Source organism: Narcine bancroftii, chromosome 5 (genome assembly GCF_036971445.1).
Source record: "Narcine bancroftii isolate sNarBan1 chromosome 5, sNarBan1.hap1, whole genome shotgun sequence".
Lineage (NCBI taxonomy): Eukaryota > Metazoa > Chordata > Chondrichthyes > Torpediniformes > Narcinidae > Narcine > Narcine bancroftii.
In genome coordinates, this window is record NC_091473.1 from 255479625 (window position 1) to 255493709 (window position 14085).

At 48.2% G+C, this 14085-nt stretch overlaps 1 protein-coding gene across 2 annotated transcripts in view; it reads right to left on the reverse strand.

Moving 5' to 3' along the window:
- Positions 1 to 11320, reverse strand: part of LOC138765253 (calcium/calmodulin-dependent protein kinase type 1D-like) — a 31156-nt gene extending 19836 nt beyond the window's left edge. Inside the window, exons 1-3 of one of the 2 annotated variants that reach the window (XM_069942276.1) lie at positions 10656 to 11313; positions 4240 to 4362; positions 4078 to 4152 (exon numbers count right to left, since the gene is read on the reverse strand). In XM_069942276.1, coding sequence (XP_069798377.1) covers positions 4078 to 4152; positions 4240 to 4362; positions 10656 to 11161 — 704 coding nt within the window. In that variant the 5' untranslated portion in view covers positions 11162 to 11313. Of the gene's footprint in view, positions 1 to 4077; positions 4153 to 4239; positions 4363 to 10655 lie in introns of both variants that reach the window. The other variant, XM_069942277.1, reaches the window with a different exon arrangement.
- Between the last annotated feature and the right edge of the window lie 2765 nt (positions 11321 to 14085).

Consider the following 14085-nt stretch of genomic DNA (forward strand, 5'->3'; position numbering starts at 1 on the left):
GTTTAGACATAGGTAGAAGTGACAGGAAGTAAAACACATAGACACCATGGTTGAAGTAAAAACAATGCTGGAAACATCCAAATCCTGCCAATATTTATCCATTCCCTGATGAAGGGCTATATAAAGGACACTGCTTGACCTGGTGACTTTTCTCCAGCTTTGTGTTTTTACTCCTCTTCTTCTTTGGCTTGGCTTCGCGGACGAAGATTTATGGAGGGGGTAAAAAGACCACGTCAGCTGCAGGCTCGTTTGTGGCTGACAAGTCCGATGCGGGACAGGCAGACACGATTGCAGCGGTTGCAAGGGAAAATTGGTTGGTTGGGGTTGGGTGTTGGGTTTTTCCTCCTTTGCCTTTTGTTCGTGAGGTGGGCTTTGCGGTCTTCTTCAAAGGAGGTTGCTGCCCGCCAAACTGTGAGGCGCCAAGATGCACGGTTTGAGGCGTTATCAGCCCACTGGCGGTGGTCAATGTGGCAGGCACCAAGAGATTTCTTTAGGCAGTCCTTGTACCTTTTCTTTGGTGCACCTCTGTCACGGTGGCCAGTGGAGAGCTCGCCATATAACAGGATCTTGGGAAGGCGATGGTCCTCCATTCTGGAGACGTGACCCATCCAGCGCAGCTGGATCTTCAGCAGCGTGGACTCGATGCTGTCGACCTCTGCCATCTCGAGTACTTCGACGTTAGGGGTGTAAGCGCTCCAATGGATGTTGAGGATGGAGCGGAGCCTGTTCGGCTCCGAATCATGGGTCATCTACCGGCACCACCTACGGCTCCTAGAACGCTTCCACCAGTGATTTTACTAGAACCTGGTTATATCACTGTACTGAAATGCTTTGAGAGGTTGGTCATGGCCAGAATTAACTCGTACCTAAGTAAAGATCTGGACCCACTACAATTCACCTATTGTCACAATCGCTCCACGACAGACACAATCTCACTCAACCTGTGAAGAACATCCTGATTGGTTGCATCACTGGTACAGAGGAACCAATACACAGGGCAAAAAAAGACTACAGAGTTGTGAACTCAGTCTTCACTCCATTGAGGACGTCCACATGAGGCAGTGCCTGAAGAAAGCAGCCTCTATCCTCAAAGACCCTACCACCCAGACCATGCCCTCTTCACTCTGCTACCATCGGGGAAAAGGTACAGGAGCCTAAAGACGAACACCCAGCGGCACAAGGACAACTTCTTCCCCACCGCCGTCAGATTCCTGAATGAACGGTATTTACGGAAATATATGGCGCTGCCTCAAAACAACAAAATTCATGACACACGTTCATTCTGATTCTGATAATTGTTCTCATGAACTCCAGCAGAAATAGTCATGTTTAAGAAGCTTCTGGAGAGACACGTGGATATGAAGAGGACGGAGAGACACGTGGATACGAAGGGGACGGAGCAACACGTGGATATGAAGGGGACGGAGTGACGCGTGGATACGAATGGGACGAAGAGACGCGTGGATACGAAGTGGACGGAGTGATGCGTGGATACGAAGGGGACGGAGAGACGCGTGGATATGAAGGGGATGGAGCGACGTGTGGATATGAAGGGGATGGAGAGTTATCTATCAGGCTCCAGCAGAAGAATTTTAAATTATTTTTTTAATTTACATGTACACCACGGTAACAGGCCATTTTGGCCCACAAGCCCGTGCCGCCCAATCACACCTAATTAACCTAAACCCCTAGTATGTTTTGAATGGTGAGAGGAAACCGGAGCCTCCGGGGAAAACCCACACAGACACACACGGGGAGAATGTACAAACTCCATACAGACAGTGTGGGATTTGAACCCCAGTCCCAATGGCTGGCTCTGTAAAGGGATGGCGCTCACCACTACGCCAACTGTACCACCTTTAATTTGCTTTGGACACCAGGGATGAATGGCCTGTTCTGTGCTTTAGTGTTGGATTTTAGATCACTGGCAAACCTCAATGTGTTGTGACTTTGTGTTCAAAGTGGCTATATCCTCTCACCACATTACTGGGAATCAAACTGTGAAAGTCCATTCAAAGTGCTGCTAACATTACGGGTCAACAGGACCTCTATCTGCCTGAGCACTGTGTCAATAAGAGAGTTTCCTTAGTGATTTTCTAGATGGAGTTCTTCTAATTTCCAACCATAACCAGCAGAAACCCTAGAGCCCTTAGAGACGGAGCAGCAAGGAGCAGTTTTAACATGAACCATTTTCTGCATTTGAGAGGTTGAATTTCGGAGCAGGGTCGTTCTGCTGTAACTGTACAAGGTCCTGGTGAGGCCGCATCTGGAGAACTGCTTGCAGTTTTGGTCTCCTTACTTGAGGAAGGATGTTCTGGCTTTGGAGATGGTGCAGAGGAGGTTCACCAGGTTGAGTCCAGAGATGAGGGGGTTGGCCTTTGAGGAGAGATTGAGTCATCTGGGACTGTACTTGCCAGAATTTAGAAGAATGAGAGGGGAATTGTATAAAAATGTATAAAGTTATGAAAGGTGTAGATAAAATAGAGGTAGGTAAGTGGTTTCCATTGGTGGGGAGTCCAGAACTAGGGGACACAGCCTCAGGATTCAGGGTCATAGACTTAGGATGGAGATGAGGAGGAACTGCTTTCCCCAGAAGGTGATGAATACCCAGAATTCGCTGCCCATTGAAATAGTGGAGGCGACATCAGTGAATATATTTAAGACAAGGTTGGAGAGATTTTTACACAGTAGGGGAATTAAGGGATATGGGGAAAAGGCAGGTCGGTGGAGATGAGCCCGTCATCAGATCAGCCATTGAACGGCAGAGACGGCTCGACAGGCCGACTCCTGCTCCTAGTTCTAATATTCTTATGTTCAATTTTCTGGAGTTTCCTGATTTCCATCAAAGTTAATAAGTCACCGCACCATCTCTCTGGAATTTCCTTCCCAATAAATCCAGAATCCATCCTGATCGATTCCATTTCTGATGATCTGATTGATAAAGCCATGAAATATATTTGACGATCCCACTGTAACAGATCCGAACGAATCAGCCTCACAAATTTTTTTCTGCTGGGCCTGTCGTTCTGAGATGACAAGTGCTGTGTATGTGGAATCAGCTGCCAGAAGATGTGTCAGTGGTCGAGGCACCAGAGCCTGGTAGTGGTAGAGGCAGGGTCTGTTATAGCATTTAAAAGACATTCAGACACCTACATGGATAGGAAAGGGTTGCTGGATATATGCCAAACACAGGCAAATGGGATTAGAGCAGGTAGATACTTTGATTAGCATGGATGGGTTGGGCAAAAGGCTGTAAAATTCTGAGATTCTATGACCCAGTTGCGAACTTGGCACTAACTACACAGGCAATTATTAATAACCTATCAGATTAATCAGAAACAATAGGGAAGATTTTGAACTGTCAGTTCTGCTTTGCATGGTTTAATTAGGCTGAGAAACATTTCAAATGTTGGGCCGAGTGGACTGTCCCATACTGTATGATTCTTGCCTGTCAGTCTCTCCAGAAGCTTCTTAAACATGGAAGAGTGGTTATAAATGACTCATTCACCCTTGGTGGATCAGTTGTAGAGAGAGCCTGGTCCTCTTGCCATCCCTGATTTCCACCACTCAACCTTCATGACTTGACCTATCCAAGATCTGGGATTCTCTGGTAGCCCCACCCTTCAGCCAGTACCTGGTTGCTTCTCCCAACATCCTCATCCTCTGCGTTCGTACATTCTGGCCAGTAAATGAGCAACTTATTGGCTGTTGATGTAAACACTCGCATCTCTGTGGGTTGGCACGGTTAGTGTAGCGGTCAGTACAACAGTGTTACAGCACCAGCCACCGAGGTTCAGATCCCGTGCTGTCTGTAAGGAGTTTGTACCTTCTCTCTCTCTCTGTTTAGATTTCCTCCGGGTTCTCTGGTTTCCTCCTACTCTTCAAAACGCACAGTAGTTGTCGGATAATTGGGTGTGATTGGGCGGCACGGGTTTAAATGTCTGGAATTGGCTGTAAATAATCTTTAAATTTTTTTTGAAAATTTGAAATAAAATTTAAATTATATAAAACCAAGGAATTTTGCAATGGGGTGAAGCTCCTGGAATTTGCGGGACACGTATTGCAAGGATTACTCACAGCTGCATGACCAAGTAGTAGTGAGTGGGACTCTCGTAGGTGTCCTCCAGAGCTATGATGTTTTCATGTTTAATCCTGAAATCCAAAGTAACCAGTGAATCAACAGTTATGTCCGCGTCTGCATTCGTTAGGAACAGACATCATACGCATCAGTTTACTCACTTTCTCAAAACCAAAATTTCATTTTCTAACACAACATTGTCCTTGTTCTTCGGAAGACATTTTAATGCGACCAGCTTGTCTGTCGCTCTCTCCTTAGCCAAATACACGTCTGAAAAGGCCCCTCTGTAAGGCAAGGAATATTTTTATTGGCTGTGATAAGGTCACTTGCAGTGGGGAGAGCGTGGTACACAGGCATGGACCTTGCATTCTGGTGCTCACTGCTCTGTGGCAACAAACACACTCAGCGGTCGGCTGGTTGGAGACATAGTCCTGTCACTTTAACCCACAAACAGATGTGCAACGGGGCAGGAAAATCTGCGGGGCTCAGCCTGTCAGGTAGAATCTGTGTAGAGAGAGAAACCATTAAGACCAAAAGATAAAGGACCAGACATAGGCTATTCAGCCCATAGAATTTGCCCCACCATCAATCATTAACACCTTTTATTCCCATTATTCCCTCAGTGCTGGTCAAGAAGCTCCATCTCTTGGGCCTCTGTACCCTCCTCTGAAACTGGATCCTTGACTTCATCAACGAACGACCACATTCAGTATGAATTGGAAACAACATCTACTCCTCACTGATCATCAACACAGCTGCACCCCAAGGATGCATGTTTAACTCACTGCTCTACTCGTTATACACCCACGACTGTGTGGCCAGGCACAATTCCAATCTATCTACAAATTTGCCAATGACACCACAGTCGTTGGAAGAATCACAAGCGGCAATGAGGAAGCATTCAGTAGGGAGATAGACCATCTCGCTGAGGGGTGTCACACAACAACCTTGTGCTCAACGTTAGCAAAACCAAGGAATGATTGTGGACTTCAGGAGGAAGTCAGGAGAACTTGATCCTGTCCTCATCAAGGGCTCAGTTGTGGAGAGGGTCAAGAACATCTAATTTCTGGGTGTCAACATCTGTGGGGATCTGCCCTGGAGCCTCCACGTTGATGCAATCATGAAGAAGGCTCGCCAGCGCCTATACTTTGTGAGGTGTTTGACAAGATTTGGTAGGTCACTGAAGACTCTCAAAAACTTCTATAGGTGGACCATGGAGAGCAGTCTGGCTGGTTGCATCACTGTCTGGTACGGAGGCACCAACTCTCAGGACAATAAACTCCAGAGGGTTGTTAACTTGGCGACATCATGGGCACCTGACTTTACTCCATGGAGGAGGACATCTACATGAGGCGGTGTCTTAAAAAAGCAGCTTCTATCTTCAAAGACCCCCACCACCCAAGCCATGCCCTCTTCACTCTGCTACCATCAGGAAAAAGGTACAGGAGCCTGAAGATGAGCACCCAGTGACACAAGGACAGTGTCTTCCCCTCTGCCATCAGATTCCTGAATGATCAATGAATCACAGACACGGCCTCATTTTGACTTTTCGTGCACTAATTTCTTGCTGTGAGGTGGTTTATACGAATGTTTGCCTTGAGACGCTGCTGCAAAACAATGACTTGCTCGTGACAAAAATTCTGATTCTGATTCTTTTGTCTGTTGGTCTGTACGCCTCCCCCTCCCATTCCTTCCCTTTCCCCAGTATTTTAACGTGGGCACCTGCCAGATTTTCACTCGTACCTTAAGGAAGGGCTCAGGCCTGAAACGTTGGTAATATATCTTTACCTCCTACGGGTGCTACGAGACCATATATATAACCATATAACAACTACAGCACAGAAACAGGCCATCTTGGCCCTTCTAGTCCATGCCAATCCCCACTGACCTACGCTCAACCCGTAACCCTCCATTCCTTTCCTGTCCAATTTCTCCTTAAATGCTAATATCGAGCCCCTGCCTCCACTACTTCATCTGGAAACTTGTTCCACACACACACTACTCTCTGAGTGAAGAAGTCCCCCCTCTAAACTTTTGCCGTTAACTCTCAGCTCATTTCCTCTTGTTTGTATCTCCCCTTTTCTTAAAGGAAAGAGCCTTACCGTGTCCACTCTATCTATACCCCTAATAATTTTAAATACCTTAATAAAATCCCCTCTCAACCTTTCCCTATAACTTGGACCCTGTAACCCTGGCAACATTCTGGTAAACCTTCTCTGCCCTCTTTCCAAATTGCTGGGTTTCTCCTGCATCTCTGTAGGTATTTTCAAACTGCAGCACCTGGGAAGCCTTCCTGGGACCCAGGTGAGATGACTAGGTTGTAGGTGCCTCCTGCACATTTCAAATAGCAGCCTAACTTACCTGTTAAATCGCCAACCCAATGATTTAAGGGGGATCCTGCCCCTGCGATGACGTGGTGAGTGACGTGCCACACAGCCGCAGGGAATCCCCTGTTCCCCATATTCTTTCTGTTCCCTTTCTGTTTAAAGTTTGAGGAGGACACCTGGGTAAGTTTTACTGGGTTCCCTGACTAGGTCTGGGGCCCAGGTAGATTTTGACCAGGCTTGCCCGGTTCAGCCCTTTCAAATAGCCCTGTACCTCGGTCTTCAACCTACTAAATTGCTCGGTTAACACCATTTTACAAGGCAATCTGAAAGCAGACTCCGGCGTGTCAGTCCTGGTGCAGGGCCTGCCAGTGAGAACTGGCTGCCCTCTAGTGATCTCCTTCAGCCACTACCCTCCCAGTATCTCCCCAGCCAGCCAGCAATTTCTTTGCAAACGGTTTGTAATGTCTTGGTGGTGAAATGGTTGGTCAATTTTAGTGTATAAATTACTGGTCATCTGTGATAAGCAGACAAAAAAACACTAAGAGGAAAAGCACTAGTTACAAGATGATTTAATGGCCAGCAACCTAGATGGAAGAGGGTGGATCAGCAAACTGCATCTCTGTAATCTGATGCCAAGATTCGGATTAATTCAGAAATAACAACTGAACACCATGTAGCAGCCAGTCAAGGTCTGAGGTTAAGTAGCTTACAAACTGATCCTGACAATTAGAGTTTGAAAAAGCAGCATTTGCATCATTTCTTTTTAAATTAAGTGAGTTTCTTGTTATTTGGAAGTGTGGGGACGGTCAGTTCATGCCCATCTTACCTCATCAGAGTGTGTGGCAGATCATCCCTGACTAACACAGGTTAGCCGAAGTAATCCACAACTGATTGACACCTTGATATTCTATCATTGTTATAACTCCCAGGGTACGGGATTCATTTGATTGAAAGGCAGAGGAGCTGAGAGATTGCGCAGTTGGGGAGCAGAGACATGTGGCTGGTGTGGAAGACCTACAAACACACAATGCTGCTGTGAATGAACTGGGCTTGGGAAATGTGCACAGAACAAATAAAAGGACAAAACCCCCCCCCCGCCCCCAAAATGCTTTAAGAACTCAGCCGGTCTTTTCAGCGTCCATAGGAGACAAAGATATATTCCCAACGTTTCGGGCCTGAGCCCTTCCTCGAGGAATAAGGAAAATGAGAGCCAGAAGCAGGAAATCTCAGAATTCAGACAACGGGGGAGGAATCCAAACCACAAAAGGCATTAATTGGATGTGATAAGGGACGAGGTAGAATTTATCATGTCTATGCGAAGGGAGACAGGGGATGGAGAGACTGAACTGAGGGAAGGTGACGGGGAAGAAGTGACGGTGGGGGGGGGGGTGTGGGGGGGTGGTTTAAAAGAAATCAGCGAAGTTCATATTTATGCCATCCAGTTGGAGGGGGCCCAGTCGGAAGATGAGGTGTTGTTCCTCCAATTTGCAGTGGTTTCAGGCTGGCTGTACATGAGACCATAGACGGACATGTCAGTAAGGGAATGGGATGGGGAATTGAAATGAGTGGCTACTGGGAGATCCCCGCCACTCAATTCCTTCATATCCAGAAATCCAATCATCTCTGGTTTAATGATATCAACCACCCTCCAGAGTCGAGAATCTCAATGACAGATTCTCTTCTCATTTCAGTCTGTTTTGAAATTGTGACTTTTGAATCCCTTAATCTGGGGGTCTATCCTCTCCTTGGAGAGGCACAAAAGCTGCAGACGCTGGAACCTGAGGCAAACCACGAACTGCTGGAGGAACTCAGCAGGGCAGGCAGCATCGTGGGGAGATGCATTTGGGGTCGAGACTGTCCTCTCCTAGTCCATCCTGTCAAGGAGTGAAACATGAAAGTCTGCAAACCCCATGGTTGAAGTAAAAACAGGAGGCTGGAGAAACTCAGCAGGTCAAACAGTGTCCTTTATAGAGGAAAGATAAAGATACAGAACCGACGTTTTGGGCCTGAGCCCTTCATCAAGGTTTGAGCAAAATGTAGGCAGGCGCCAAAACAAAATGATGAAGGGAGAGGCAGGGGGAGGAGAATGGTCCCACAGGCAGGTGGAGGAGGGAGGGAGGGCACAGCAGCAAACGGGGAAGGGGGGGTGGCTCTTTGAATGGAGAGGGAAGGGGGTGGAGATCTGGAGGAAGGAAGACAGAGGGAAAGGGAAAGGCTCCTGTCAAGGACTGTGAATGTTTCAAAGAAGTCACCTCTCATCCTTGCAAATGTTGGAGAATAAAAGGCTAATAGACAAATAGCAGAGATCATTCTTGGAGCCCCTTCCTGTGCTTGCCCTACAGGACACACATCAATGGGACCATCATCGAACACTGCAGGCCTGGTCTCATTAAGGCCCTGCATAATTTCAGTAAGACCCCTTTATCAGAATATAGAACAGTACAGCACAGTACAGGCCATTCGGCCCATCATGTTGTGCTGACCCACATACACCCAATCCAGCATCAAACTAACTCTTCCCTACCTCACAGCCCTTAACCCTCTATCTATGTGCCTGATAGAGGTTTTCAAAATGTCTACAAATCGTTCACGTTCATGTTCAAATTTACCATCTGGTTGTACATAAACAACCTGACAAAACACACAAAAACTCGCAGTACACAGTACATAAAGGTCTCAGGGGGCAATGGAGTCAGTGGAGAAGATTATTGAGGTCTCTCTTCCTACCACAGTGGACATCTACCACATTCGATGCACATGGAATTCAAATAACATTGTGAAGGACTTTTCACACAACTTCTTGTAACTTTTCACCCTTCTGCCATCTGGAAGGAGATACCATAGCACACGAGCCCACATGTCCAGACTGGGCAAGTTTTTTCCCCAACCCATCGGGTGTGTATTGGTATAGCTTGGATTTTTATTGTATTGTATTTTAATATTTAACTCCTATTTATGCAAATTTGCTCCATGGTCCTGGAGAAACGCGATCTCATCCTGTCTGTACATTGTATTAGTAGTTATGGAATGAACTACAGATAAAAGTGACTTGACTTAACTAATCAAAATAAATATATTTGAGATGATTTACGGTTACAGAATACTGTTTATCAGTCTCACAGCCTGTGGGGAGAAGCTATTCCCCAGCCTGGCCGTCCTGGTTTCAATGCTCCCGTCCCTTCTCTTGGTGGGAGTGGATTTTGTGCTCAGATCTTCTTCCATTAAATGACAACATATTTTTGAAAATCGAAATATTGCAGATGCTGGAAATTGAAAACAACTGCAGGAAAGGCCTGAAGGCTGGAAAAAGCGGTTTTTCAAGAAAGCAGCCTCTATCGCCCGGGACCCCCACCACCCAGGCCATGCCCTCTTCACTCTGCTGCCATCAGGGACCTGCAGACGAGCACCCGGTGGCACAAGGACAGCTTCTTCCCCTTCGCCATCAGATTCCTGAATGATCAATGAACCAGACACTGCCTCACTTTCTCATCCTTTGCATTTATTAATTTATTTATTTTAAATGTAATTTTTAGTAAATTTGCACCTGTAAATGCTGTTGCAAAACAACAAATTTCATGACAACAAGTTCTGAAATACTCAGAGGACCCGACAGTGTCTGTAGTGGGTGGGAAACAGTCAATGTTGCAGGAGGAAGAGCAGCATTTCCTTCTTTCCCACTCCTGAGCACAGGACCAGAGTCCCCAACACTTGCTGCCTGCCTACTTCCACCATTTTCTGTGGACTATGTGTGGGTCACTCAAATCCCTAACCTTGCGCCCCTCTCCCTCCCTCTCTCCCTCTGCCCCTCTCCCTTCCTCCACCCCTCTCCCACCTTCCCCCTCCACCCCTCTTTTCCTGCATCACTCTCCTTACCTTCCTCCCTCCGCCCCTCTCCTTCCCTCACACCTTCTCCCATCCACCCCTTCCACCCTCCCTCACTCTTCCTCCTTCCCTCTCTTTCCCTTCCTTCCCTCCACTGCACTCCATCCCTCCCCCTCCCTCTCCATCTCACCCTCCACCCCTACCACCCTCCCTCACCCTGCCTCCCTCCCTCCACCCCCCTCTTCCCCTCCCTCTTTTCCTCCTCACCCTCCACCCCCTCCCTCCCTCCACCTCTCTTCCTCCCTCCCTCTGCTCCCCTCTCCCCCTCCTCTGCCCCTCCTCTCCCTCCACCCCTTCCCTCTGCCTCTCTCCCTCCCTCCATCCACTCCTCTCCCTCCCTCCCCACTGCTGTGACTGGTTTTACTTACGACCCCAGCAGTTCCAGCAATTGGAAGATGTGCGCTATGTCACTGGTTTGCTTCTTCCAGCCTTCCCCCTCCTCCTTGCGACCCATGGCCAGGTTGCCAGCGCCGACCCTCGGGGACCACACAACCATCGGACAGCAGGGTCCGAGGGAGAGCTGCTTCAGACCGTCCCACACTGTCCACCAGCTCCCACTGGCACCAGCCCCGGCGCACAGGGCACAGAGAGCTGGTACAGGCAGGTCACAGAGGCAAGAGTTACAGGAAGCTGGTACAGGGAGCTGGGCACAGGGAGGTGGAACAGGGCACAGGGAGTTGGGAATAGGGACAGGAAGCAAGGCACAGGGACTAGGGGCACAGGGAGCAGGGATAATAAGCTGGGCACAGGGACTGGAGGTACAGGGAGCAGGGTGCAGGGCAAGGGAGCTGGGCAAGGGGCTCAGGGCACAGGATCTCGTTGTTCTCTGCTCTTGAACACCAGGATCTGACGCTTCTCCCACTGTTAGAGCCATAGGGGGATTAGAGATTGGGAGCTGGAGATTACAGTCAGCTCTTGGGAGAGGAGGAGAGGGGAGGGGAGGGGGGAAGGGAGACAAAAGAGAGAGGGATGATGCGGAATGAAGGGTGGGGAGGAGGGAAGGGGAAGGGAATAATGAGGGGGAGAGGGAAAGGGGAGAGGGGATGAGGAGAGGGCAAGGGAAAAGGGGAGAGGGAGAGAAGAGGGGAGGGAGAGTAGAGAGGGGAGTGTTGAGAGGGTTGTGAGAGGGTGGGGAAAGGGGAAAGAGGAGAGGGTTGGGGAAATGGGGAGGGAGATGAAGAGAGCAGACAAAGGGAGGGGAAAGGAGGAAGAATGGAGGAGGTGAATGGGTGGAGAGAGAGAGGGAGGAAGAAAGCATTGAAGAGGAAGGATGGACAGAAGAGAGGTGGGGAAAGGAGGAGAGGAGGAGTGGATGAGTGAAGGGGTAGGAGATAAGCAGAGGGAGGAGGGATGGGGAGAAGGCTGGAGACAGATGGAGAGTGAGGAAGGGAGGAGGGGTGTGGGGAGTAGGGTAGGAGCAGGGAAGGGAGAGGATCGGGGATGGAAGGAGAAAGATCAATCAGTCAGGTTCACATTTATTTCCACGATTACTGAGATACATTGGAAAGTTTGATTGCCAGCAGTCCAGCTAGATTTCCCATACATAGTACAACACTCGAAACACGGAACAAAATTTCAGAGCGAGGTCAGTTCGTACCAAGGAAAAGGCAACACAGTTTTACAAGAGGGAGGTTATTTCAGGAGTCTGATAACAGAACTGTCCTTGAATCTAGGTGTGCATGATCTCACACGTGAATTTCATGGAAGGAAGGGGGTGAAGAGGGTGTGTCTAGGGTGGGATAAGTCTGTTTATTTGTTGGCTGCTTTTCCAAGAGAGCAGGAAGTGTCAATGGGGATATGGAGGGTGGGGAATACTGAGTAATTGCTAGTGAGGAGCCTTCAGCCCTGAGCAGATCCTCAATCCCACCTTTGTTGGTTATCGGACCTCCTGGTTGCCCAGGAGGTCCAAGGTTCGAACTTTGATTTAACTATTGGTGATCAGTGCACAAATGTGGAGCAAGAGCATCAAACCCAATCCCAGAGTTGCTGGAATCTCTCTCCAGGTTTTTTACGTGATCCTTACATGGGCTCCAAGACCACACATATTCCAGGTTCCCTGCAGGGTGGAGGTATTTCAAAGTTAGGACGTCAGCACTGAAAATCACCATGAACATGAAGCCCCCCACGATATCACTGAATGACAGAGCACATGTGTCATTCATGTTCAAACTTCTACAGAGGTGTGTGCTGACCGACCACATCACAGTCTGGTATGGAGACACCAATACCCCTGAGTGGTAAGCCCAGTAAAAGGTAATGGATGCAGCCCAAGACATCATAGGCAAAACCTTCCCCTGCATCGAGAACTTCTACAGGGAACGCTGCCGTCGGAGGTAAATCACGAAAATCTGTAGACATCGTGGATGAAGTAAAAACACACAAAATGCAGGAGAACTCTGTCCTTTCTGTAACAAGGGTAAAAATACAGAACCAAGGTTTTGGGCTTGAGCCCTTCATCAAGGTGTGAGAAAATGTCGGCAGGTGTCCGAACAAAAGATTATGAGCTGAGGGGGATGGCAAAGACAGCAGATGATAGAAGTAGAAAGAGGAGAAAGGAGGGAGGGGATAGCAGCGATGAGAGGGAGGAGGGATGGATGAGTGGGTGGAGGAACTGGAAAGACAGGAAAGGGGGAGGGGAAAGAAAAGGTGAGCAGGTCTGGTGGAAAGCAGTGAAGTCAGATTTCATGCCACCTGACTGGAGGGGGCCCAGACAGAAAATAAGATGTCGTTCCTCCAATCTGCAGTGTCTCAATCCGTCAGAGAGCAGCAACAATCTGCCTTCAGTAAAGAGGTATCGGTGCCACAAGACTCGCACCAACAGGTTCAGGAACAGCTGCTGCCCCTCCGCCATCAGACTCCTCAATAACAAACTCGATCAGGGATTCATTTAAGGACTCTCACTTGTGCAATTTATTGTTTTTTTTCCACTTTGTATTTCACAGTCAGTTTGTTTACATGGGTATATTGTGTAGTTTTTTTCACTCTACTAATAAGTAGTAATTCTGCCTGGCCCGCAGGAAGAAGAATCTCAGGGTTGTATGTGATGTCATGTATGTCCTCTGACAATAAGTCTGAAATCTGAGCTCCAGAGAGAGCCCAGCTCCTGTTTAAACCCTGAAACCTGTAAAGTTTTGCTGAGACCCCACAGGTTGAATGTGCTCCATGCTGTCCCCGATGTGAGCCATTTCCCGGCCCTACATAGTGTGTGAATGTTGTGTTCAAACCCAACCCTCCGCAGACTGTTGTCTTTGTTTTCAGTTACGAAGCCTCTGCGGTCAGCACACCTAAAATTAATTTGCAAACGGTTTACACTTAGGATTAGAATTAGACAAATAAATCTGTCTATCTGGGTCAGGAATTCAATACATGAGAACCTGGGGATTAACCATTTATTTTAGGAACAGGTACATGAAACTTCCAGGCAAACCTCAAAGCAAAGCTCGACGTTGCAACCCGCCTCACGGACCCGTCCCCTGAAACCCTCTGGGATCAGTTGAAGACTACCATACTGCAATCCACTGAAGAGGTACTGGGCTTCTCCTCCAGGAAAAACAAGGACTGGTTTGACGAAAACAGCCAGGAAATCCAGGAGCTGCTGGCAAAGAAGCGAGCTGCCCACCAGGCTCACCTTACAAAGCCGTCCTGTCCAGAGAAGAAACAAGCCTTCCGTCGCGCATGCAGCCATCTTCAGCGCAAACTCCGGGAGATCCAAAATGAGTGGTGGACTAGCCTCGCCAAACGAACACAGCTCAGCGCGGACATTGGCGACTTCAGGGGTTTCTACGAGGCTCTAAAGGC